The 27,616-nt window shown below is 43.7% G+C and overlaps 1 protein-coding gene across 1 annotated transcript in view; it reads right to left on the bottom strand.

The window, feature by feature from the left end:
• CSF1R (colony stimulating factor 1 receptor) overlaps nucleotides 1–26,616 on the bottom strand; it is a 54,974-nt gene extending 28,358 nt beyond the window's left edge. Inside the window, exons 1-5 of the mRNA XM_084839149.1 lie at nucleotides 26,430–26,616; nucleotides 9,165–9,413; nucleotides 7,968–8,249; nucleotides 4,345–4,484; nucleotides 3,586–3,748 (exon numbers count right to left, since the gene is read on the bottom strand). Coding sequence (XP_084695275.1) covers nucleotides 3,586–3,748; nucleotides 4,345–4,484; nucleotides 7,968–8,249; nucleotides 9,165–9,413; nucleotides 26,430–26,502 — 907 coding nt within the window. The 5' untranslated portion in view covers nucleotides 26,503–26,616. The remainder of the gene's footprint in view (nucleotides 1–3,585; nucleotides 3,749–4,344; nucleotides 4,485–7,967; nucleotides 8,250–9,164; nucleotides 9,414–26,429) is intronic.
• Nucleotides 26,617–27,616: the final 1,000 nt, after the last annotated feature.

The raw sequence follows: 27,616 nt of genomic DNA on the forward strand, positions 1-27,616 counted from the left end.
CACGTTGCTTAAAAGCAATTGCTGCCTTTTAAGCATCCTCAGTGATGACACATCTGAGGAACTGTGTGTATTGCAGAGGAGAGGGAGACCATATATATATATATATATATATATATATATATATATATATATATGTATATATATATATATATATGATCTCAGTCTGTAGAAGTGGTTTTCAGGAACCTGCATACAAGATCAAATAGTAACTGAGCCGACATTTTCTTGGGCCACTAGCTAATGGGGCCAGCATCTGTTAGATATATCAGGCATGTATATTTTTAAGGCAGTGTTTAGCACACAAGACAGAACAATACCCATATAGGGCTGTTATGCTTCTACCTGCTGTGCATTGCATGCCCGTCACTCACTGATTGGCACGACAAGTGCCAACTTGCATTCGCAGAGTCACAGGTCAAAAATAGCATAGGCAGCACTTCACATCAGCTGACAGCAGCTCTGATGCTCTCCAGTGGAAGTAATTAATACGTTCAGCTGTGGGTCACCAAGTGATGTCAGGCCAAGAGACTTGCCAGAGGGCACATGATGCATGTACACTGTTACAGCTAGGGAATTCTCTCAGCCTGGTCAGTGCCTTGGGCAGCCTTCCTCAACCTGGTATCCTCCAGAGGTTTGGGATTTCAACTCCCATCAGCCTCAGCCAGAATGACCAATGGGCTCCAAGTTGGTTGGCTATGGAGACTGCTCTTAGTTTCCCATTGGGTTGAGTAGGATAAGGAATAAACAAGTAAATGGGACATCAAAGACATCAGCCCTTGGTAGTAGGTGAGATCAAAGGAGGCTGATGGTTTTATCCTTTTGTAATAAAATAGTTAAGAGCAGAGACATCACACTGACAACAAAGGTCCGCATAGTTAAAGCAATGGTATTCCCCGTAGTCACCTATGGCTGCGAGAGCAGGACCATAAGGAAGGTTGAGCGAAGGAAGATAGATGCTTTTGAACTGTGGTGCTGGAGAAAAATTCTGAGAGTGCCTTGGACTGCAAGAAGATCAAACCAATCCAGGAAATAAAGCCAGACTGCTCACTTGAGGGAATGATCTTAAAGGCAAAACTGAAGTACTTTGGCCACATAATGAGAAGACAGGATACCCTGGAGAAGATGCTGATGCTAGGGAAAGTGGAAGGCAAAAGGAAGAGGGGCTGACCAAGGGCAAGGTGGATGGATGATATTCTGGAGGTGACGGACTCGACCTTGGGGGAGCTGGGGGTGGCGACGGCCGACAGGAAGCTCTGGCGTGGGCTGGTCCATGAAGTCACGAAAAGTCGGAAGCGACTGACCGAATAAACAACAACAACAACAATATTTCCACTTCTGCATTTGTACTTAAGGAATTTACCTCCATTAAGGAAGGAATGAAAGTGTGCTTGAGTTGCTACACTAAAGACTGCTGGAGAGCTACTTACTCTATTCTTTCACCTGTGTCCTCCATTGGCATCTGCACAAGTCCACTGTTCTCCTGCTAACCCACATGCTTCTTTCCTAAAAGCACCCTGAAACAAAACCCTGCTTATAGCTTCATTGAAATTTGTGCACAATTATCAAGTGACACCTTTTCTTTAAGAAGCAGCATTCATTCTGCTAGTGAGCAAAGGCCGGAGACCTTTTTCCAGATGAACCATCAACATAGGAAACATAGGAATACTGAGTCAGTCCACGGGTCCCTCTAGCCCAGTATTGTTGACACTGACTGGCGGCAGTGGCTCTCCAGGGTTTCAGGCCCTACCTGGAGAGGCTGGGGATTGAACCTGGGACCTTCGGCATGCAAACCATGGCCCCTCATAGTGTAGGTTAGATTAGTGACTTGTGGATTAGCCATATTGTTGGGGTGCTAGGCTGTGAATGTTATTAGGAACTTGTCCCATTAGATATTTATTGTTGTGTTTTTAATTGTGGGGTTAATTTATTTGTTTTTATGTTATGCTTTTAATTGTCTTTATTTTGGTTTTTTAAATTTTTAGCTCCCTTGGGTGCCATTTTTGGGTGGAAAGGCGGGATATAAATTTAACAAATAAATAAAAGATAAGAAAAATATGAACAAATGTCATAGTTCTTGATTTGTCTCAGGTGTATCATTCACTTGGAAATGTAGGTGAGGAACGAGTGGATATATGTGGTCCAGCACTGATGTCTTGGGCTCTGTTTCCACGATGACAGGAGGAGAAGGAAAGAGTGTCTTACTCGCATTTTTCTAGGAGCTGATTTCAGGCCAGGCTCCACGAGGGTGTGCATCGCCCCATTTTAAGTCACTTCTCCTAACATACTTCAGGGTGGGGGTTGGAGTCATGTCATCTGAGTGGCAGGGGCTGCTCAACCAATAAGAGAGGCTTCCCCCCATCTAGGCTCTCCCCCTCTTTCTCCCGAATGAAGGTGAAAATTAGAAGTAATTACTTCCTATGTGTCCAAGTGAGGGAGAAGCCTCCTAATGAGCCCCAATCTTTCTCTCCTCTTGCTGCGCTTGATCGCTGTATCGGGGTGGCGGAAATGAATTACTTCCGATGTGGGCATTTGGGAGAGAAGCCTCATTGAGCACAGTGTTACTTCTGAGTAGACACTAATTGGTTTGTGCTGGGAATCATAGGGACGGGGAAAGGAAACACCCCTTGACTGGGCTCATGGTGAAAGGCACACCCCTGGGCAGGGCTAGCATACCCGAGGTCAATGTGGGGGTTGGGGCATACAACAACTATACCCGGGAGAACCCGACTTAAGGAAAAGAATCAGACTTCAAGCGGTCTCGGGAAATCTGGTTTTTCCCTGATAAGCTCCGGGGCGGCTGCTGGATGGCCACGATGTCATCTATCCCTAACAACCTCAACATGCAGCTGGCTTGGAGTAAATGACTGGTGGACCCCCCCCCCCAGGTTTTTGCTGGGAACAGATTGGTAGGAGCAGAAAAGGGCACCATCCAGAGAGTAAATATGCAGGGAATTATGCTGCAGCTGAAGTACCATATAGCATCAGCATCCATGCAGTCAGAAGTGCTGGTTAAGACTGAATGGAAAAATGGGACTTGGGGAAATGTGTTATTTTGCAGTCTTTATAATTAAAATACCTGTTTATGAAAACTTGAAGAACACAGAATAATCATGATGAGCTTTAAGGGATATAAGAGGGAATGCTGCATTTCATCTGAACAATTGCAAGTACTTATATTGATTAATTTACCAGGTCTTTTGAAGGAAACTAGAACTTGTAATTAAAGGGATGGGGCGGAGAAGGCTGTGATTGCATAGTTGCATGTTGTTCTTTCTCAGCTCGTTAACCCACTTATTCTTGCTGCTTATAATATGATACATCTTCCTGAAAAAACCTAAGAACTTCTTCCCTTATGGTGCATCTCCCTTAATGAGAAATTAGGGCAGGTAGATGACCTTCTCATGGTTCAAAAATCCTTCCTTGAAATTTTTCCCATGCATTGCATGTTTCATCATGACAAGCTAATGATGCTGACCCCATTAATAAGCCAATATAGAGCCCAGTTTGATTCCTCTGTTAGGTGGAACAGGGAAGAAAACAGGAAAGAAAGGCTCCTTTCCCCCTTGTCCATCAGGACTTGCTTACCTATCACCTGGAGGGTAGCTGAAGAATTACTGGATCCTGAAGAACTGCTTCCAAAACAAGTATATTTCCCACTATCTTGTAACTCCACCGCAGAGATGGATAGGATGAGGACTGTGACGTATCTTCTAGAGGTGTCAGATGTTTCATTTTTAGTCAAGCTGACCTGTGTTCAGGAAAAAATAGAAATGATATGGCACATTTTGGGACAACGAAAGCCAATGTTGCTGTTGTCCCCATCCTCAGTTATTCCCACACCTTTAGGGCTCCTTCTAGACCTTGGTAATTGTATTTCACAAGTCTGAAATGAAAACTTACAAAGTGGCAGCATTTATTTATGCTTATGGAGGTTCCTAGATTATGACAGTGATGCATGAAACTATTATCTGTCACAAAACAGCCTTCAAAACAAATTAAAATAGGCACAAGGCCAATGCCAAGGTCTCTAGTCCTTTGGGTGAAAACCTCATTAAAATGAATGAGGTCTATGCTTGCAGAACTGTTTGAAGATCAGAGGCAATGAATGCATCATGTAATGAGTCTGCCAGGAACAGGGCCGGGATGAAAAGCTGGGTTTGCTTCTGTAAAATGCTAAGACTTATGCTCAGCCATGTTCAGCTCTGTAAGGGTTATGTGCAACAACATACAGTCTAACCCTCACACAAATTGGCTTGTACTGCCAAATCTCTCTCTTGTGTCAGGGCTCATCTACTTCAGCCATGTCAAACAAGTCCCTATGACAGATCTGGGAGTGTGACTTACATTTGCAGTAGAAGGAAAGGTCCAATGGGCCTCATAGTTGTGGGCAGAGTAACTGATTCTGCAGATGACACTGAAAGGTTCTCCTTGTATTCTCACATTGTCTTCCATTTCAATGGTGACAGACACAGGCTCAGTGATTGCTAGGTCAAATAAAAAATGTCTCTTAGATACAGGCTACAATGGAAGCATTTTCAGATGTCAAAAACTGGCCAGATTTTCTTCATCTTTTGCCATCAGTCACCATTTGCTACTTCACTCAGCTGCCCCTTTCTCTTCTAACTATTTACCTACACTCTGCTGTTTCCTGAAAATGTGCAATGGTAACTTCTTTTGCTTGTTATCATTTTCTGCAAAACTTTGACTTATTCTGTTTTTTCAACTGCTCTGGACATCTATGAAGTGGTCCTGATTTTTCACTGTGAGGACCACATTTTACCACAACACCAATTTCTAACCTTTTCCAGTGGCACAGTCAATAACATCTAAGAATGTGCTTAATCCAATATACAACTATCTCATCATATTTCTAGAGGAGTAAACACACATACACAGCACATATATTCAACCCACATCCCACCACTGACATTTTATTGCACACCAAATCTCTGCCCAAAGCCTGCATCCTTCCCTATTGCGCTGTGCTCGCACATGTCACGTACATGCTTAAAACCTGTATCTTCTCTAAAGCGTTCCCTTATCTTTCTTTTCCATACTTTACCTAGGTTCGCTGTACATCAGCTGAAGCATAATGTGGTAAAAGATTAATAATATTCATAGGGCAGTATCCAACCCAGCTACTCCGCTTATGCCATTGACTTAGCACTAGTGTAAGTGACCTCTAGGGCAATGCCAGTGCTAGTGACGTTGCACTAGAGGTCGCTTATGCTACTGCTACATCAGTAGTGTAAGCAGAGCAGTGTAAGTGTAAGCAGAGCAGAGTATAAGCAGAGCAGTGTAAGCAGAGTGTGAGCAGAGCAGAGCAGAGCAGCGGCATTGAATACTGTCCATAAAATTGATCTGGGTACTTGGAAGATAGATAGATATAGATATAGAACCCTGGTTTGTCGAGTGGTGGGATATTGCCTAAGATAGTTTAACCCAGGCTGTGTGAAAACAATTTGGTGGTACATATTACTAATTCAATCAGGTTAACGTGCTAAACACAGTGCTGATTTCATGATACCAGAATGAAATTTCTCCTTGAAAAATAGGGAGAATCTGTTTGATATGTCACGGGCAATTCTCCATATTTTCCTACATATAGTATCTGTTTGTTTGTTTGTTTATTTATATTTCTGACATTTCTATGCCACTCCATCTTCACCAAAGGTGATCCCAGGGTGGTGTGCATACAATTAGAACAGAATAATTTGGCTCATTTAGGGAGCAATCCTATGCATGCTTAGACAGAAAGAAGTCTTACAACTCTCAGCATTCCCCAGCCAGTAAGGCTGGCTGGGGAATGCTGGAAATTGTAGGACTTTTTTCTTTCTACACATGCATAGGATTGTGCCCTAAATTGGCTTGAAATTGTTCTTTCCTTGTTTGTGGTGGTGAGAACATATTATTATTCATTTATGTGTTGCCTTTCTCCAGTTTAGTTGGACCTAAGGCAGGTCCACTTTCGGGACCACTTCTGTAATGTATATCCACTTAGCACATTAGATGCCATACAGACATAAGAACACAAGTAGCTCCTTATTGTATCAGACCAAAGGCCTGTCTGTTTTCAATAGTGGCCAGCTAGATGGGTCCAGGAAGCCTGCATCTAGCCTCCCTTATTGTTTGTCCACATCATCTGGGGGGTATCAACATAGGGCTTTTACTCTGGTTCTACTGTGTCCTGAAAACAATTGTGGTAGATGACGTATGCCCATCTCAGTAGCCAGCCTGCCCTTTCTTGCTGTAAAATCTGGATTTTGTGAAACTGGTTTTCTGATGGGTTTTCCCGTCATGGCGATCTCAGCATATGTCTGAGCTGAACTGCCCTCACTGCTGGCTGCTGGAGCAGTGTTGATTGGTGGAAGGAAAAGTGGCGGGGGTGGACATGGGGAGAGCAGAATCATGTCTACCCAGAAGTAATTTCAAATTGCACTTTGCCGAGTACAGGAGCAGAAGGGTCTGGATAATTCCTCTGCTTGTTGTTATAAATATTCATTGAGTGTGGGAGTGGGGAGTGAAGAGTGGTGGAAAGCAAGCCTCAAGCCTGCCATTTTAAAACTACACATCCCTACTTGGAAGTAACTCATCCTCTACTGCAGTTCACTGCTTGCGGGGTGGAGGTGGGTGGAGCAAGTGGCGGGGAGCAAGCCTCAAATTGTGCTGTTATGGAAGTGCGAAGGTATGCACTTATGGCGATGCACAGATACAGAGAGCCTTACTGATTTTAACAGCTGATGGTCCCCACATGACCCCTAATTATGCAGAGATGAAGGCGAATAACTCGACCCCCATTGCAATTCACTGAGAGTGGGGGGGGGTGTTGAGGTGTGGGGAGCAAACCTCCATGTATTTGCTGCCCTGCACCTATGCAGTTGATGTTCATTTCTCCTTGCAGGAGTCTGCCCACACAACCCTGCGGTTTCAGGTGCCGTTTTCCCCATGCAAGCGGGTTTTTCTTAATGTATAAAGTGCTACTGTTTGCAACCCTAGAGGAGCTAACCTGATTTCATTAAAATCTGGCTTTAAAGGGAATCGCCTCAAAACCCATCTCCATGTAGATTTGGCTCAGGTATTCTGGGTATAGTGTTTCTGAAGATGGAGGCTCCATTTAGCTATCATGAATACTAAGTGTTTATAGACATATCCTCCCTAGTCCAATGCAGGCATTAGTAAAATAGGTAAGCAATACACACGAGGAGGAGGAGCAGGCACAAGCACACTGTCTCCGCCTCCCTCCCTCCTTGTTCTCGTCACCCCCCCATGTAGAAGGTGACTGTCTGCTGCACAGGGCCTCTGCTGTCTGTGAGGGTTCTCTGTGCACTTCCAAACCCTGCTTTTCCAGGGTCCTAAGTCACGTGGAGAGTGTCCACGGCTAGAGGAGGCTCCCTGCTGCAGACAGCCACCCTCTGCACGTGGAAGACAACGACAATGGCAGCAGAGGGGAGGCAGAGCTAGCATGCTCAGGCCCACTCCCCTCTTGCGTGGAGAGCCTATGTGCCTTGCACATGCCTTTGTACGGTTCTTGTCATTGTCTGGGCCCTTTTTAAGGCTATCAAAGCCATTGCCGTCAACACTATTTAAGTGAATCCCCTACGTTCACTCTGTGAAGCAGTATGCGCAGACAGCAGTCAACAGAGTTTCATCTGAGCGGCTTTTTTCCTTCTTGCTGCTGCTCCTGCTGTAGTTTTGGTGGATTCCCTCTTAATTGTTTTGTAAATATGATCTCAGCATAGTGCAGTAATGGAAAGATGGTGTGGAGTTTGGATGTGGGTGACTGAAGTTAAAATCCTTGCTCTACCATGAATATCACTGGGTGACCTTGGATTCTGATCTTTTAACCTGGCCCACCTCACAAAGTTGTTGTGTGGTTAGGTCCTACAACACCCTTTAACGTGGCAAAGTGCTATCCAAATAACTGGAAATGCACACCTGCACTGTGGCAACAGCAGCCACAAACCTACCTTTAACAGAAAGGATAATGTTTGCAGAATTCACCCACTGTCCTTGAACCAGGGCCCGACACTGGTACCAGCCTTGATGCTCAATGCTTACTCTGCGTAAAGAGATCCCCTCCTGAGCATTGAAGGAGAATTCTAAGGGGATTGTTTCCTTATGTTTTCTCTGAAAGGTCACATTGCCTGCGAATCCTGGGTCAGTGATGACACACGGGAGCAATGCATCACTGCCTTCTGTCACCACCACAGTGGCCATTGAGGTGGGGACACACCATATTGAAGTAGGATCTGTCGGGGGAGAAAAGTTTAGGAGATCATGGTGAAATTGAACCCAGCATGTAGCTGTTGTGCGCGTGGTTTCTTGGAATAATACACTGGGAGCAGCTGAAAGCAACATCAAGCTAGGCACTCTGGTTGTGAGAACAGTCCCTGAGTTGAAGTCTCCTCAACTCATTCTGTCAGCTTGTTGTTCTGTGGGGCTACTCATGCCACAAAGGTCCTATGCGTATCCAGCTGAGCTAATTTCTGGTTGGAAATCTGGCAGATTGGCAGAAAGATTTCCTCATGATCAGATTGTTCTATGCATGGTGAACTCCACTGTACAGTTAAGCCCTGCTTGGGCGTTCTCTCCATGCAATTAGCTATCGGGTAGAGGGGGAGAATTGTTGAATCCCCACTGGGCTTGCCCTCTGCCTGGGGCCAGGAGGCATAGGCCCACTCTCTCCTTCCACTGGGGGGGGGGCACTTATGAATCACCCAAAAGGAAGAAATGCATCACCTCAAGAGAGGACAGCAATTTGCATAAAACTGGCACATATTTTATAAGCATAGATGCAAAATTATAACTAATTTGAACAGAAAGACAGCGCATCTCACCACAGTGAGGAAGACTGTGACCAGGTGTCCCAGGCGCCTGCCTGTTCAGTCTGCCATTCAGGTGCTAAGTGCTGATGGGCAACGGTCCTTGTGTTTCTTTATCCTTAAACCGGAATGGGACAGGGCAGCCCTTCAAACAGAGGATGCCTTCAAATAGAGGACTGTCCTCTGTAAAAGTGGACACATGGTCATCCTATGTCCCACTCAGTTGCTAATCACATAGAGTGAAGGTCCAAAGAGTGCTTTACCTAAGCATGTATCATGGTCTATGCTGTAGAAACACATAATAGGAACAGAGGTGGACGTGTTATAGATAAGTCTGCTTACCTTTCAGAAGCAGATATACAGATGCCGTCTCACCAGTATTGTTGACGTAAGCACACTGGTAGTGTCCCATCTGCTTGCAAGTGGCATGGGGAATATAGAGGGTGCCGTTGTCATACATCCTCACTTTAGTCCAGTGATTTATGCCGACCCATTGTACACTGGAATTCCCAGAGCAAAGTAAGCGCACTGGGTCTCCTTTTTCCACAATCAGAGTGGGGTCATTAGGTGTGATGGTGGGAGATGCTGAGCCTAAAAAAAAGAAAGAGAGTGAGGATCCTGTGTAACTTTAGGTACTATGGGTAAATCTTGCATCTATTAATTTTGGTGCAAGTAGAATGAAATAATATTGTAAGCCAAATATGAATATCCTGACTTCTCAGCATTGCCAGATCCCAGCCCATATAAAGCTCTGGGTAACTTTAAACCTCCAGCTGAGAATCAAAGCCTTCCCTGTTCTTCTGGCAGCAGGCCTGCTCTTCATGTATTGGGCCACCTACATGCACTCATCCCCTGGCACAGGGCTGTGTGGTCAGTTGCTTCATTAGGGTGCAGATGACAGGAAAGACCTCTGCCTGAGATCCTAGAGGGCAGCTGCCAGCCAGAGCAGGTAGTATGGGCCTAGATGGGCCTGGCATAAGGCAGCTTTCATACTATCAACCTTAGTGGATGAAAACAATACTTGCTAATTATGCCTGACATTCAGAAGGGTCCTGGGAGCAGCTTCTCGTGATCAGCACCTCTTCTTGCAGACTCCAAGCCCAAAGCCAATTCCTCCCAAGTACATTACAAAAGCCCCATTCTTTCCTCCCCTGTATTACTGTGTGATTCCCAAATAGGAGAGATATGACAGTTTAGCCAGCCTAGCATGTATGATATATACTATATTGAGTAGGCTATTATCTCTTCCACTGATGCTGAACTGAGTTTGTGTCAAATAAGCAAGATGTATGAATGCTTTATGTATTAAATCAAAACTATCAAATAACAATGCATCCTTTAATTTTACACACACACACACACACACACACATTTATGGCTGCAATCAATCTGCACAATTTGTCGTATGGGTAGTGGAATTTAGATTTTTAACATGCAGTCAATGAAGCTGATTAGAACAGACATGTGGGCAAAGGATTTCATCAGTTTTAAAACAGGTTTCACAATATACTTCTGAACATTTTTTAAACATGTCACTAGAGACCTTTTGTCATCAGTAAATAGTCACTTCCCACATTACAATCTGCCCCTTTCAGCAGAAGTTGCCAAGACTGGAGCAAGGTTACTGGGTGCAATGGACTATTTTTATTTATTTATTTAAGGAGTTGCTTTGTAGTGGGAAGGGCTAGTCCATTGAGCCAATTGAGGCTTTCCCCACTAAACCCCATAGCTCACCCCCCAGACCCACCCCCAGGGGGAGAATCACTAGTAACATTTTGGGTGGGAAGGGAAGTATTATACCACTCCTCACTCCTCGGGGTGTTCCAGTAAAAACTGGATGACCCCCTGTTAAAAATCAACAACAAGAAAGAAAGAAAGAAAGAAAGGGAACAAAAAATACACCCACGACATAGCTGTTAGCTGCATCTGCAATGTAATGTGTAGTTTGAATTCAGGCAGGATTCTTTCCCAGCCTTGCTGTTGCCCAAGATTGATTCTGTGAATGAGGCAGGGCATCTAAAAGCACCCTGGTAGATTAGGGTTTCCAAGCGCATGATCACCAGGGCTCACTGAGGCTTAAACAAGCCATGGTGGGTTGCTGTGTGTGATGGGTGTGCCAGGTGGTTTTTGAATATTCAAGCTGCAACCATAGCTTGTTGTATTGTCCAAACCCAGCAAAGGTGGATTGTTGTTGGTGTGGTTAACAAACCCCAAACCCAGCAAAGGTGGGTTGGTGGTGTGGTTAACAACCCAGACACAAAGCTAAAACAACCCATGTGTTCTGGGTGGTTTGTTCACACCAACAACACCCCCCCCCCCCCACGCCAGGTTTGGACAAGACGACAAGCTGTGATCGCAAGCTCTGGCCCTGGGAAGTGTTAATTTGTGCAAAAAAAGAAAAAGAAAAGCCAAATGGCAGTTTGGTTTTTTCATTACCATCTTCTAACTGATCACCTTATTTAACATAAGATGCTGGGTGTTCCCCCCCCCCTTTTCCTGCAAGACCATGGCTTTGTTCATTTGCATGAGACACCTGGATTGTTTTACTAACTTGTCACTGCAAGCAACTCCAGGTTGAGGCATCTTTTCACTTTTCCTGATTTCTACTTCTGGCAATCTATATAACTGGGAATTATAGTATCCATAAGGCTGGCAATTGAAAAGGACCAAAAAAAGCCCTGAAGTTGTTTGCTTGTTTTTAATCTATATGCCAGTTGTCATAACATTGTGTGTGTGTGTGTGTGTGTGTGTGTGTGTAAACATCAGGCATTTGACCTGGTTGCCAAAAATTATTTATTTATTTTATACTTTTAAAAATAAAAGTCAAGTCCTGCCCTGAATATGGCAGCCTAAACTAAGAACTTCCTATTTCCCTGAGAAACAAGTGACTAGGATGATGATCTGATCCCCTGTAGAATGCTAAAACAAATAATTTTAAAAACGATAAGCATGCAAGGATTTCTCAAGCACCATGAAAGTGGTCTTCAACTCTGTTTCAAAGAGAAGGGAACAAGCAATACACCAGAGCCTTTCCTGAATGAGGCCAACTTAAACATGATGGCCAAACATCAAAGGTGTAAAAACGGACCTACTGGGCAAGGTGGTAAACCAGCTACAGCAACCTCAGAAAGATCACACAACAGAATGGCTTGCTGCTTTCAAGTCCTTTGAAACAAAAATCTCAGGGGTGCTATATAAGCTCTCATGCATAGCAACCATTGCAAACAAAGCCTTGGACCTTGGAGCCATGTATGAGGATAGCATTAAGAAGCTTGCTAAAGCCAATGTGGATCTGAAATTAAAATGGGAGAATCTGGAAAATTACACTTGGTGTTCAAATGTATGTGTCCAGGGAACAGAGAAGGGGAGGTGATGTGTTAATCTTTTTAGCTAGATGGTTCTCTAAACTCCTCCCAGGCCTCCAGATCTTCAAACTGGACTTTGAGAGGGCACATAGAGCCCTAGCGTCTCAGCCCAGTGAAGGGACAAGACCCAGGGAATGTTTAGAAGCTTTGTGCGCTTTTCAAAAAAGGAAGCCATTTTGTGTGGACTGGGGAACCTGCAAATGGTCCTGCAAGATGTTAGCGTGAAGACTTTAAGCAGAAGAGGATTTCATCCCTATCCTGAAGAAATGCACAGAGCTAGAATCAGGTACAGAGAGGGCTTTCCATTCTGTCTCAGGAATAAACTTTGATGACCCCACGCAATCTGCTGCAACCCACCAAGAACCGAAGCAGCTACTTGCTTTATGTAACCTGGAGCTCCCTCAAGAAGCAACAGCTGAAGAAGCACTTCAACAGAACACTAGAGACTCAAGAAAGTACCAAGGAAAAGTGAAAAATGGCAGTCATTTTGCAAAAGGACCCCTATCAATCAGAGATCCCTCCTGATTGAAACACTGCGATCCTTGTCCATTCCCCCAAAAGCTTGATCCCTTGCTCATTTAAAATGAACTGTAAACTGCTTGTCATTACAAGTACTGATTGCAGTTAAAGTACTTGTAATGCAGTCCTTTTTTGCAATATAAGATGTGGAAAATTGCTCCCATGAAGTTCATTTGGGACTAATTTTTTGCAAAATGAAAAAACTAGTTTCTTGGAGAAGATGAAGGAAACAGAGTGAGTGAGGAAGAAGAGGGAAGAGTAACTGAGACGTGAGGCAGGGAAGCAATTGAGAAAGGAAATCACTTATAGTCAATCTCTACAGTAATCATAATGAATGACACTGAGATGGGCAGGGGAGTTTTAGTTCATTAGCTCCTTTCCAGTGTGCTTGTCTGAAGCAGGAGATTCTAGGTCAACCTTCCCCAAACTGGTGCCATCCAGATGTGTTGATGTTCCCATCATCCTCAGTCACACAGTTGTTTGGCAGCTAGAATTAATATCTTTATCACATCTTACGTAATGCCCAATCGAGCGAGCGGCCTTCAGATCACAGGCAATGCTTTTCATTATTGCTGACTTAAAAACAAACCTCTCACCCTTATAATGTTAGATATGCATAAAGCTTTTGACAGGTTGGCTTTATGAAAAAAGGGGAAACAAAATTAACAAATGCATAAAGGTCATCTCCCAAATGTACCAGATCTCAGCCACGAATACGGTTGATTTTTGGAAAATTATTCTCTGCAGAAGCACCAAGCAAGGAGGCCCTTTATTCCCACAGCTTTTTGCACTATGCATGGAACCTTTAGCAAATGCACTCGGTAAAAATGCAGGAATGAAGGGTTCAGATGTCGGTGGAGTCAGTCATAAAGGAAGCCTGTTTGCAGATGATGTGGGCCTGATGCTTACTGACCTGCTAACATCTATCCCTGAAGTTAAGAGAGAGCTGGGGGGATTTGGGCTAATGTCAGGAATCAAAATTAATTACTTCGTGTCTGAAGCACTCTGCATGAAAACAGGACACTGTGTGTAGCAATAAATGAGAAAACTGACAGGACTAACTTTGTGTACAAAATCAGTTAAGTATCTACAGATCTGCATCCTCCCAAAATTTAGCTCAGTTACAGTTACACTATAAAACTGTCCTGAAACAAATCCAGCAGGAAATAAAAAAATGGGAACCAATTAATCTTTCATGGTTAGGACAAACCGTAGCACTTAACATTTCACTGCTCCCTAAACTTACATCCTTTTCCAAGCTTTATATATCATGGTTGCCCCCAAGGCATTTACAAGCCTGGCAAGGCATTTTCAATAGATTTATTCACAAAGGAGCTGGGGGGGGGGGAGTCCAGATGAGGTAAATACATTTTGTACAAAGGTATAAATAAAGACAGTCTGCCAATACAAAATTGGTTGAGATATTACAAAGTGTATCATTTGACAAAACTGGAGCCATTACTTCAGAATGACTGAGAACCATGGGTGGCAATGGAGCTCCCTCAGGCTGCCACCCTACGCTGAGAGGGGTTCTCTGGTTCTCCCAAATGAGCTTAACAAATGCACTCTATGAGCAACCCTTTTCTGCAATGTGCTCTTCTGGTTTGTAAATGCTGGCATAAAAAAACTGATACCAAATCCATCACCCCTAATCCTCATTTGGGGCCAATAAGTACACGCATTATACAGGATGGGAAGGAAAGGATTTAGACAGACTGCACAGTCTGTACAGTAAAGATATGCAGTTTACGGAAGCTCAGCTGAAAGACACCCCCCCCCCCCATTGGTTCCAGATTGCACAGGTGAGGAATTTTTACATCCAAACTTGTGGTTTAAGAAGAAGTGGCCAGAGACCTCCTTCCATTTGAAAACATACTTATAAGTAGTGATGCTGCCAGATTTAGTAATTAGTTGACTCGTTGGTTGAAATGTGTGCATTCCTAATGCTTGCCTTTTTAATACATTCATTATTAATTTTGGAATAGATTGCAAGGTTCAGAGGACGTACATCTAAATTACGGCACTTCTGTGCATGCACTGAGTTTGTTGGATTAACCCAGATTAATCTTCTGTCTTCACAGCCATGGCTCTGGCTCTGTGAAGAGGACTCTGCAGTGCCATTTGTCTTTCCTCTACACTGAACTGGTCAGCAATGGTGAGTAAACACTAGGTGAGTAAACACTAGGGAGAAAGGTTGCATGGATACTACCAATCAGGAAGAAGTACATAACATGGGGACTCAGGATGTCAGTATGCACTACGTGAATTCAAACGACAGCTCCCCAAATGCATTTTGATACTATGCATGTGCAAAAACTCATATGCATAGAATGAAATCTCAAATTAAGAACTATAGTCTGAGATTACACAATTGAATTAATTACTTTCTAAGGAAATAATGAACTCATTTGGAGTAAGTTCAACCATCACTACTTATAAATATGGCACTGGCAACGGACCCTAAAGGGGCATTGTTCAATATATATGTTTCTGACAGGAATCTACAGGCTCACCAGAGGGGTTTAAAATAACACGGGGAAAAGATTTGGATTGTACCTGTTTAATAATCACTCATCCCATTTAGCAACCATTCAGCACTAGAAATTGCCTGGGGAACTAACTCAAGACATATGGTATAGAAAACAGTGGAGGGCAGTGATAATGAAAAAATTAACCCACCAATTTCATCTATCGAAAGGACAAACCAACTGAACCCATTTTATGCTGCATGACAAAGCGTTATCACATATACTAGCAGAGAGAACTCAGACCAGAGACCACCACCAACCTGTGACCACTTCTGGAAAGGCTTCTGATCATGCTGTGGAATCTGAGAAGTGAAAAAGTTAGACTGGGTTTCTGATGCCCTTCTGTAACACCATTAAAAGGGGTAATTTGCAAAAGAGACGACCCAGTGTTTGAAATGTGAATGGGCCAATGTTCCAATTTCTTGCTTATTATGTTTTGAATATAACATTTTAATAATTAAAAACATAAAAGTCAGTAGCTTTGCTTCCAGTGCACAACTGCTCAGCAAAGAGTGTAACTAATGCATGCACACTGGGGCACCAGACTGTTGAGTTCAGTTCAGGGACATTGTTTCACACACTACTGCGTATGGTACTGCAGGGTGCAGGTGTGTGGTTCTTCTGCAGCTGCCTCCCGGGCTCAGGGTGTCTGGTGGTGGAGTAGCCACAGCGACCTGTGGGGTTGATCTTATACCTGTAGCTATAGTTTGCCACTGTAGGAAACAGGATACAGGACTAGGTAGGCCTTTGGTCTGATCCAGCAGGGCTCTTATATTCTTAGGGAGCAATCCTGTGGCTGCTAGTCAGCAGCTAGATGGCCATAGGATATGTTGGTTTCCGGGAACCGACCTTGGAGCCTGCACTCCAAGGTTGGTTCCCAGAGAACTGTCTTTCCTCCCTTCCCACACCGCCTCTCAGGCAGCTTGGAACGGCTCTGCACTCCACACTCGGAAGACGAGCACAGAGCGGTGAAAATGGGGCATTCCGGTGGGCGTTCCGGGGCAGGGAAGGCAGAAATGCCAGTACGACACATCCTATGTGTTGTCTTGCAGCCACCTCCCCCACTCCTTCTTCCCGCGGCTTGACCACTGAAATCAGCTGTCTAGCTGCAAATGCAGGGTGGCTGAAACATGGAGGGGACGATCCCCTCTGCACTTCTCCTGCCCTGCATTGGATAGGTGGTCGAGGTGGCCGCCTATCCCGATAGAATTGCGCCCTTAAGTACCAGAATTTTGGAAATCCAAATATAGCAGCTGTCAGTGTGGATGTGGGCTAAGGTCTATAGAAGCTGTCCCCAACCTGCTGCCCTTCCACCAAATGTGTTGGACTACAACTCCTGTCATCCCCAGCCAGCTGGCTGGAGGTCATGCTGGTTGGAGATGACAGGAGTTGCAGTCCCACACACCTGAAGGGCAGGAGGTTGGGGAAGATTGGCCTATAGGGTCCTGCAGAGGGTTAGGATCAGAGAGCCTGGAATGATCTTCAGGTGCATCATAACCTTCTGAAGATTTCTACTGTTCATCTCAGGTAAAATGATCAAGTCATTGCCCAAGGCAGAAATGGTGGTTAGGGCCTCCATCAATTAGTGCTTCAGTGCATAGCCCATAAATACCCCAGAGGCTCGGAATTTTTCAGTGGATCAGGTTTTGGGTTTAGATGGCAGCTTTATTATTTCATAAATATCAAAAACTGGCTTCTACTCAATCCTCAGCCTGAATCAAAGGGAAAGGAAGGAAGGAAGGAAGAAAGGGGAAAAAAAAGATGTCAAACATTGGCTGTGCTGGATGAAGAAGAAGCCAGTTCCTTGTTCGCATTGTCAGCAAATTATCTGGACCGCTGAGAAGATTTATAATAGGAAGATGGGGAAGTGAAAACTGAATCAGTGTCTCAGATGTGCTGAGTAAGGCATTGTGAATAAAAACCTCACCAGTACCCTTCAGTAGCAGAGGAAACACATTTCAAAGGTCTGCTTCTGTTCTGGGCTATGTGGCTCCTCTCCACCCGACTTTTTCCTTATTTAGTGCCTCGGCATTGCCATTCTTTCACTTCTGCTTTTTGTACTTCACTCTAAAAGTTTTGTGGGTGGGGTGTGGAGGGTCTTTATTCTATGTGACTTTCTCTGCATATTCATGGCAATCCACTGAAACAAATTTGACTCTGTGTGTGTGTGTGTGTGTGTGTGTATGTTTAAAATGTAAGAAAAGAACATTTGAGTCATGGAAGCACGTTAGCTCTGATTCAAATGGTGCCACAGAGGGCATCCTAGGATGTTTTCAGACGGACAGCTCCTAGCGCTAACAATCACAAGGCATTGTGTCTGTTCCATCTTTTTCTCCTTAACAGATTTTTTTCAGCAGTGAGAAAAAAGACAGAAGAAGCTAGGGGAAACATGGGAGGGTTACAAGTGGAAGACAAAGTTGTCTGGAACCTCCATAAAATTCCGTGAAAGAGGCAAGGCAATGGTGTCATAAAAGCCTCATCTGGATAGTTTGGCAAAGCAAAATAACCTGCAATACCATATTAAATATCCTGCTACATTTTGCATTCTTTTTGAAGGCCAGATGAAAAAGTTTTTAAATCCTGAAGCGGCTGAATCATTTCTCATTGGTGTTAACATTAAAACAAGGCAGCCAACTTTCTCAGCCTCCTGAGTTGGAACTTAGCTATTTTTACTGTTCCTCTGAAGTCTTGTTTGGGATTTAGCTGATAGGATGTCTGGGAAGCTTGCCAGATTAAATGTTTGCATATTTTTGTTTTCTTTCTCCTTTGTGTGTTATATTGTATGTGTGTATGTGGGTATATACATATAAGTAAATTTTTAGATATGATATTACTTAAAATACATAAATGGTTTGTTTTTATTTTTTATTTTTTATCCTTGTGTTAAATTTCTTCTTCTTCTTCTTCTTCTTCTTCTTCTTCTTCTTCTTCTTCTTCTTCTTCTTCTTCTCCTTTTTAAAAAAATTATCATTAATATTAGTATTACTATCATTATTATGGGATTATGATTATGATTATTTCATGTTGGTTAAACTTTTAATGTTTGGTTGTTTACTAATATGTGTCAATGGAATGGTAATATATGGTTAATGGAAAAGGATAGTTTCCTCCCGTTTATTTGCTATAAGACTGAAGTTATAACATTGAAACACAAGGCTCACAGTTTATGGAGCAGCAGATTGAAGATTTAATAATACCTGCAATGTCTGGAAGAGTGCTGTATAGGTATAATTTACAATTGGACTTATATTTGGATATTTGGTTTGCTTTCATTGAAGCTTAGATATAATCTTTTGGGTCTTTCTCTCTCTCTCTCTCTCTCTCTCTCTTTTGCTTTCCTCCTTATTTTTTTCTTCTCCAGAATACTGTAATGTTGGAAACTGTAGATTTTGACAATGTTGTTGGTATTGTTTATTTCACTTATAAAAAAATAGAGAGAGAGATTAAAAAAAAAAAAGCCTCATCTGGATGCAGCATTAATCCCTTTTCTGTTGGATGTTTTAGTACTACAACTGCAACATGGTTAAACTTAATGGAACTTCTGTATAGCCATGTACAGCATTGCACTGTTAACTGATTAATCATATGAGTTTAGGCTGCAATCCTGTTCTCACTTACTGAAGAGTAAGTCCCATAGAACTCAGTGGGACATACTTCTGAGTTGACATGGATAGGATCGTCCCGTTAGTCAACTTGGGAACAGGCTATTTGAAAGACAGCATTCTCCCTTGTATTTCACATGCCAGCAAGGTTACGCTCAAAATCCTACAAGCTAGGCTTCAGCAGTATGCTAACCGAGAACTACCGGAAGTACAAGCTGGGTTCTGAAGAGGCAGAGGAACTAGAGATCAAATCGCCAACATTCACTGGATCATGGAGAAAGCAAGAGAATTCCAGAAAAACGTCTATTTCTGCTTCATTGACTACACTAAAGCCTTTGATTGTGTGGAACACAACAAACTCTGGCAAATTCTTAAAGATATGGGAGTACCAGACCACCTTACCTGTCTCCTGAGAAACCTGTACGAGGGTCAAGAAGCAACAGTAAGAACCAGACATGGAACAACCGAGTGGTTCAAAATTGGGAATGGAGTATGACAAGGCTGCATATTGTCGCCCTGCTTATTTAACTTATATGCAGAGTACATCACGAGAAACGCCGGGTTGGATGAATCACAGGTCGGAATTAAGATTGCCGGGAGAATTATCAACAACCTCCGATATGCAGACGACACCACCCTAATGGCAGAAAGCGAAGAGGATCTAAAGAGCCTCTTGTTGAGGGTGAAAGTGGAGAGTGCAAAAGCTGGTTTGAAACTCAACATTAAAAAAACGAAGATCATGGCATCTGGCCCCATCACTTCCTGGCATATAGAAGGGGAAGAAATGGAAGCAGTGACAGATTTTACTTTCTTGGGCTCCAAGATCACCACAGACGGTGACTGTAGCCATGAAATTAAAAGATGCTTTCTCCTTGGGAGGAAAGCTATGGCAAACCAGACAGCATAGTAAGAAGCAGAGACATCACCTTGCCGACAAAGGTCCGCATAATCAAAGCTATGGTTTTCCCAGTAGCAACGTATGGCTGTGAGAGCTGGACTATAAGGAAGGCTGAGCGCCGAAGAATTGATGCTTTGGAACTGTGGTGCTGGAGAAGACTCTTAACGAGTCCCTGGACTGCAAGGTCAAATCAGTCCATCCTAAAGGAAATTAACCCTGAGTGCTCATTGGAAGGATAGATACTGAAGCTGAAGCTCAAATATTTTGGCCACCTAATGCGAAGAGAAAACTCCCTGGAAAAGACCCTGATGCTGGGAAAGACTGAAGGCAAAAGGAGAAGGGGACGGCAGAGGATGAGATGGCTAGATAGCATCACGGATGCAATGAATATGGACTTGAGCACACTCCAGGAGAGAGCGGAGGGCAGGAAGGCCTGGCGTGCTATGGTCCATGGGGTCACGAAGAGTCGGACACGACTGAACGACTGAACAACAACAATTCTCCCTTGCCTAGGTTTTAAGATCCTCGGGAAAGGCCCTTTTCTCTGTCCCAACACCATTGGAGGCACATTTGGTGGGAATGCAAGACAGGGCCTTCTTGGGGGCTGCTCCCAGGCTCTGGAATTCTCTGCCAAGGGAGGCCAGGTTAGCTCCATCCCTGTTGTCCTTCTGCTGGCAGGCAAAGACATTTTTATTCAGGCAGGCTTTTGGTTCTTAAGTTGACTTGTTGCTGCATTAGTTTTTAATATGGTGGGTGGTGTTCATTTATTTCATACTGATGTGTTTTAATAGATGTGTTTTTAATTGAGGTTTTTAATTTATACATGTTTATGTTTTAGTTATGACTCTATATTATCTGTATTTTATTATTAGCTGCCTTGAGCACTATTTTTAATGGAAAGGCACAATCTGATTAATAAACAAAGAAAAATAAAGCAACATTGATTACTCTATTGATTAAATTTGCATATGAGTAAAACACTCCCTTTGAAGCAAGAAGCATATTAAGAAAATGCACATTTGTCATTAGTAGACATCATCTGAGCAGAGGCATTTCTCCTGTATGTGAGAGAAGGGAGAATGCCTCTTTTTGTCTATAAGCACGTCTTAATAATGAGAATGTGTCTCCTTCTTAATAATCCTGATGATCTGTTCATGTCTTGTTAGACTCATGCCATGTTAATTATATTTTATTTACTTATTTATTTCTGTAAGTGAAAAATGTCAAAAAATAAAATGTTTTCTAAAATCTGCTATCTGATTAATTGGGGCACTGTTCCAGTTTAATGTGTGTGGGTTTTTTTTAAAAGAATTGAACTAATAATTAATTGAATAAACATTGCATCCCTAATCTGTACAACTGAGCTGTGTTGTTATTGATTTTCCTTGCCATTAATGTATGACAGGAAGAGACAGAGGGCACTTCCAGATGGAGGCTCCCAACACTACCAATCAAAAGGCACTGTGCAGCTGTTTCATCTTTTCTTCCTTAGGGCACACCCCTATGGGCTGTGCCCTTGATGATTGTAAGCCCCTGAATTTGGAGGTCATCCTATGCAGAGAGGGAGGAGTGGTGGAGGCTACCTTCGCCTCCCTGCCCTCGCATCCTGCATTTTTCGCTAGATGGGCTTCCCCCCGCCCCCATCTAGTGAGGGCGTTTCGGAGGGGGAGGGAAGGAGGCTGGACTAGCTTCAAGTTAGTTAGTAGCCTGGCCTCTCCAGTCTTTTCCCCTCACCACCCACTGAAATGCCCCCCTTTCCCCCTCTCCAAGGTCACTTTCCCAACTTCAGAGGACATCTGGTGCCATTCTTTCCACACCAGCTGCAAGGGGGGCGGGGAGGGTGGTGGTTCTCTCACCGCTCCGAGGTCAGAGCTCTGTCTCCAGTCTTGGACTGGGAAATCTCAACTATCCTATGCCTCCCCCCCCCCCCGACTCTATCTAGGGGCCATAGGATTACTCCCTCCATGTGTTTTTTTCCTGAAAAGAAAATAAGACAGAAGAAGCGGTGGGAAAACATGGCACGGTTACAAGTGGAAGTTGTCTTTGTCCCGTGTAAAATTCTGTGGTGGAGTCATTGTGTGATTGCACAATAAAAGCCTCATTTGCTTTACTGCCAGGTTTTGCTTGCTCTTCAAGAAGCTAAAGAAAATGCATTTAAGAAGAGTGGAGCAATGCTGATGACATCAATGACCAATGCCGTTCGTCACTTAAGTTATATGAAGTATCTAGCACAGGTTGCCATGTGTTGTTATAAAAGAAAACCTTATAGGAGATATGTATCACTTGTTCTTAACGCCTCACTGTTTCAGTAACATATACAGAATGGGACAGAAATGGGGTTGGCAAATTCACAGAACATAACCCTGATTTTCTGTGTATCTGGTGGAGCTGTCCAAAAGCAAAGAGTTTGGGGGCATAGCATCTCCTTTTGTGAGGAAGGGCCATAGCTCAGTGGTAGGGCACATGCTTTGCATTCAGAAGGTCCCAAGTCCAAGCTCTGGCATCTCCAGGTAGGGTTTGAATAGACTCCATCCTGCCTGAACCTCTAGAGAGCCACTGCCAGTCAGTGTCGACAATACTAGGCTAGATGGACGAATGCTCTGACTTGGTTTGGTACCTTCCTACATTGCCACACAAGAGGATTGATGATAAATCAGCCTCTTCCTTGTTTTCATTGAAATTTGGGTGGCACAGTTCAGAAGGAATACTATGAATTTTAGTTTCTAGATTTTAGTTGCCAAGAAATAGTGTGATCTATTTGCTCTTATGGTGAAAGCTTGGAAGATGGATGAAAATTAGTTGAATATATTAATATGAGTACTGCCAGCCTACAGTAGATGTTTTGTTTTAGTTTTTGTTAAGAAATGCTCTCCTTTTATTAATTATATGAAGATGAAATATAATTTAGATAGTAAAGTTTGCACAAGCATTTCATTGTTATAATTGTTGGCTGTGTCTGTGTTTGCACTGGTAAAAAATGAAGACGTTTATTAGCACCAGGACCATATACTTGAAGTACAACTACTCTGATTTCCCTGACCTAGTTTCAGCCATTTGATATTGTGATAATTTTTCTACTTATAAGGATGAGAAAGCAAAAATTTAAGTTTTACCCCTTATTGTCAATATACACACTATTTTGGGCTGTTTTTTTTTCATGCATGAAAATTTTCTAACTCTACCATCTGCCGTTACTGCTTGTTAAGCTTCTAAGGAACCCTGGGGTTTCCTAGAACACAGTTCCAAAACTGCTGAGCTATATCAAATTAAATTTAGACTATGTCTTGGATGGAGAACTACAAATCTTGGTCAAAATTCATTTCAGAAGTCATTAAAAATGGGGTGTGTGTGAAAAACACTACCGGTGTTTGCTACATTTAGGGAAGGGTTTTCTAGAGGGCTAGTAATTGCTTGTTGATAGTAGTGGGGTAGCAAGGGAACACTAAGCCTCAAGATTAAAAAATAAAATAAAAACAAAACATGATAGTTTAAAAAGGACACAAAGTTGCACGGGAAGTGGTGGGGAAGACTTGTGGCAGTGTTCACGAGCATACTTGCACAACCATGTTCTATACATCATGTGCATATCCAGTGAATCTGGAGGGGATAGTATTTTTCCATCATCTTTTAACTATTTTATTTAAGCATCAAGTAGAGCAGATCCATTTTGCTCTTCCTTTGGTCAGTACTGAAGCCGTTTTAGCTGCTTACTATTCAGTGCTTAGATTTGCACTGGTATAGGTGGCTGGGACACTCTTAGGAGCAGGAGGCTATCTGACCTCTCCCTGTCCCTCCCAGACCAGGCCTCATTTCCTCAGAAATGAGTGTGTGCAGTGCATCCCTACACACTTTTATTCAGAAGTAAATCCCATTACATTCCTCTACTCCATGTTACATTATGAGCTCCATAACACTCCATTTTCCCTGCTCTCCAAAAAACCCAGAAAAGTGCTCTTAAAAAACAGAAGTGGAACTGGAGAGTCACAACACCATCTAAAGAACCCAGTAAACAACCATGAGTAAGGTATGACCAGTGCACAACACACATACAAAAGGTCTTAGAACTGGGTGGAGCCTGACATTCGGCTTCTCATGTAGTTAACTCTTCTTCCATATTTAGATGCTACAGTTCATATATCAGTGGTGTTAACTGTGATGAATGTCCCAACACAGAACACTATAACATCTGTGGTATTCAGCTATTGTCAGGGTGGACACTGAGCCCATAGAATGAGAATCCCAGAGTAGTTCTGATTCGGAGGAAGAGCAGTCGCTCCTGGGAGAGGAGCGCGCCCCTTTTTCCCAGGGCCCGCAGCTGACAGAGATTCCTCCCACCAACATTCCTAGATTAGAAAGCAGTCCAGGGAGTGACCCAACACCGATAGCAGACTGGTTGGATGCGCGGCGCAGACGCAGAGAGCGGCGCCAAATGGAGAGCGCAGAAAGGAGGCGTAGCGCCCGGTTGGCGCTCAAAGAACGGTTGCGCCCAGAGGACCCAAGGGAAAAGGGGAGGGATTCTCCCTAGTCCTTATATTCAGGGGTCTGCCAGTAATTGCCTTTCAAACGGGGACCAACTGTTCTAACTTAAGGCATAGGGATGCTGCTGCTCAGATCTAGTTGCTACCTGTAGAGCTGTTAAGTTGCAAAAGAAGAATAAAGCTTTGAAAAGAATCCCTTTGTGTCTGGACTTGGCTACTAAATTAGACTGAGAGAGCCCTCCAAGGAGCCCTTGACAGCTATATGGTATTATTTGGTCATATATATGGGGATATGTAAAATGAGAATGTAAAACTAGCTTCCACAGTTTCTTCAAAATCTGGAGGAATATCTCTGCTACCATTTCTTATGCTGACCAGAACAATTTTTTGCATGAAGCTTCGGAATGTCAGCCACACTCTTTCTCACCCACTTCCTTAGCACTTTCAGTAACTGCTGGCTATTGGCTTTACCACATTGCTACACTTTTCCACCAAAGTCATGAAAACCAGGCATGTCACTTCTTCATCCTGTACTGCTACATTTGGAAGCTAAACCAGCACATTCAATTTTTTACACATGTTTTCCAGCTGAACAACACTGTGACAGCAAACCTTTGATGCCCCCCTGCACCTTTGATGCCCCCCCCCCACACCTGTTGGGGATGTCTACAGTACTGTGCACAATGGATGGATGAATAATAAATATGACAAATCAAATTCTGTGGTCAGAAGCTTTCTTCCTTTTGCAGAAGTCAGAATTTTGAAACTAGGGGTCTTTTTTATTGTGTGTTGGAATAAGTACAAGACAGGAGACATTCATGGGAAATGTAAGGGGAGTACTTAAGGGGGGGAAATGCATCTTTTTGGTCAGTTTGGGAAGGTAACTAGAGATTGAGTGAAGACATTCCATTAATCAGAAATGTACCAAGATTTTCTCTTATTTATTCCAATTTTAAACATATTGACTGTCTCTAGATGCTGTATGATGGTGTTGAACTTTCTTTTCTTTTCTTTTTAAAGAAACAATTAAAAACTAGAATGACTAGACATCATTTTCTGGCAAAGAAAACCTCCAATCCCTTCCAGATGAGACAGTATCACATCAGTTCTCTTACTTGGATATAAACAGTCTCATCCAACACTGAAGGACTTCACTTTAGCAACTACCTGTGCAAGCTTTCTCGCCACCTGAGCTGAGAGAGAACATGGGCTGCCGGCACCGCATCACACCCCTTCCCCCCACTGCCATCCGCTGCTGGCCACCCCCACGTCGTGCCTCTCTTAGCTTTGCCGCTGCCCCTGGCCCTCTGTTTGCCTCATCACATGGAGAGCCGCACGGCCGGAAGAAGTGGCTGCAGGATCAATACCTTGCCTGGGTCTTAAGAATACCCAGCAGCTGCTTCTTCCAGCTGTGCGACAAGGCAAACTGAGGGAAGGCTGCTACTCTAAAGAGCCCTGCCAGCCACCCTCTTGCTGCAACAAATGCCATGGCAGGACAACGGATGGTGGGGCTCTCCAAGACACCTGCTGGAGGTGGTGGAGCAGTGGTGGTGGTGGTGGGCCCTCCTGTGGGGGAGTGGCACAATTTACAGCTCTTCCTGCTCTGCTGCCTGATATGGGCACCTCACCCTGCTTCATGGGAGGGCCGGCCCTGCATCTCATATAAGAACCTAAGTTGCGTTGGTCTGTATCGTAGTCCATGATACGGCCTACTGTTAAAAATGTGAAAACTCCCAGATCCCATTTCTCAGAACTGGCCATCATATAGAAAACCTAAGCTTCACACTTGAATATTCAACTGATTATTCCGTTCATGCACAAAGGGTCAGTATGACCTTAACTATGGAAGAGTAAAGTCAAGTTTAAAAAACAAGAGCTGCAGTCTTTACGGAAAGATGAAGTGTGTTTGAACTGGCACCAATGTCCTATTTAATTGGGGAAAAGGAAGGCAACACATTCTGACAGGATCATGGTTTTTTTCCAGACAGACATTAGAGTCACTGTAAACACTCACTGAAGCTGATTCAGAAGTGTTTCTAGTGAACAGATTTAAGGAGCTACCTTATACTCAGACTATTGGTTAATCTAGCCCAGCCTTCCCCACCTGGTATGTGTTGGACTACAACTCCCATAATGGGAGGGCACAAGGTTGGGGAAGGCTAGGCTAGCCTAATTCCTGGCTACCACCATCCTACCATCAGCAAAAAGTAGACCTACCATGCCAGATATCAGCTGCTACCAGAAGTATGAAGACAGCTGGGCCCATTGTCCCTGGAGTGAAGAGGTCCATTCAGCACAGGTCAGGTGTGCTGCAGTGTCAGAAAAATGCCAGTGCCTCAGCGCAGTGGATCTTCTTTAGCTGAAAAGAGATGGATGCTACTGTTCAGCCTCCTCCTCCTTCTCTGGGTCTAACTTCTTCTTTTCTTGACCACAAACATTAGGAAATTTTTTAGTAAGAAAAAAAGGAGTCAGCATGTGACATAAACTCACGAACAGATGGGGAGGGGAGGTGCAGCAGCACGATGCCCCATTTAAAGAACCTCCCCCTTCATAGAAGAACATAAGAACAGCCATGCAGGATCAGACTAAAGGTCCGTCTTGTCCACCATTCTGTTCACACAGTAGCCCATCAGCTGCCCACAGGAAACCCACAAGCAGGACATGTGTGTCAGAGCACCCTCCCACCTGTATAGGGTAGGTCTTCACTTTGGTTGTTTATTTTGAATCAGAAGAGATCGCTTGTGAGCAGCAACGTTACTTGGGTGCTCCTCTAGAGAGAAATGAACATGTGGAAGAGAGAGCTGGGGGAATCATGTCTACTCTCCCTGACTTCCACATATATAGGAGTCCTGCATGCATGAAGCCCATGCATGGTGTATACACTTGAACAAGGGTAGGCTTCCATATGAGTGAGCCAGAATTCTCCATTTTCTAGGGTACCAATTAACTTGTATGGAAGTCTATATGCATTTGAAAATATGTGTAAAGTCTCCATGTGCACGGGACCTTTGAATGTGTGGAGGCTAAGGGTACAGCCGGAGCTCCCAGCTGGCATATTCCAGAAATGATATCTTAGAATTGCGCACACTTCAATAATGAATTGATATGTAGGTGAACCCCCACCCCCGCCTGTGCCCCAGAACTGTGCTTGCCAAGCCCCTGCCTCCGCTCGCCTCTTGCCCGTGCTTGCCAAGCCCCCGGCACTCACCTGGGCAGCAGCGCTGAGCTCCATGGTTGCCATTTTTCGGGGAAAAAATGGTGATCACAAACAAGCACATATTTGCATATATGCCAAATGGGGCCATGAATAGCCTATATAGGCAAGAATACAGGCATTTGCTGGCCAGTAATCTTGCGTATATGGGCTATTCAGGGCCCCATTTTGCATGTACATGAATATGCGC

Source organism: Heloderma suspectum, chromosome 2, assembly GCF_057233095.1.
Source record: "Heloderma suspectum isolate Gila_16-S chromosome 2, 16-S_ref, whole genome shotgun sequence".
NCBI classification, from domain to species: domain Eukaryota; kingdom Metazoa; phylum Chordata; class Lepidosauria; order Squamata; family Helodermatidae; genus Heloderma; species Heloderma suspectum.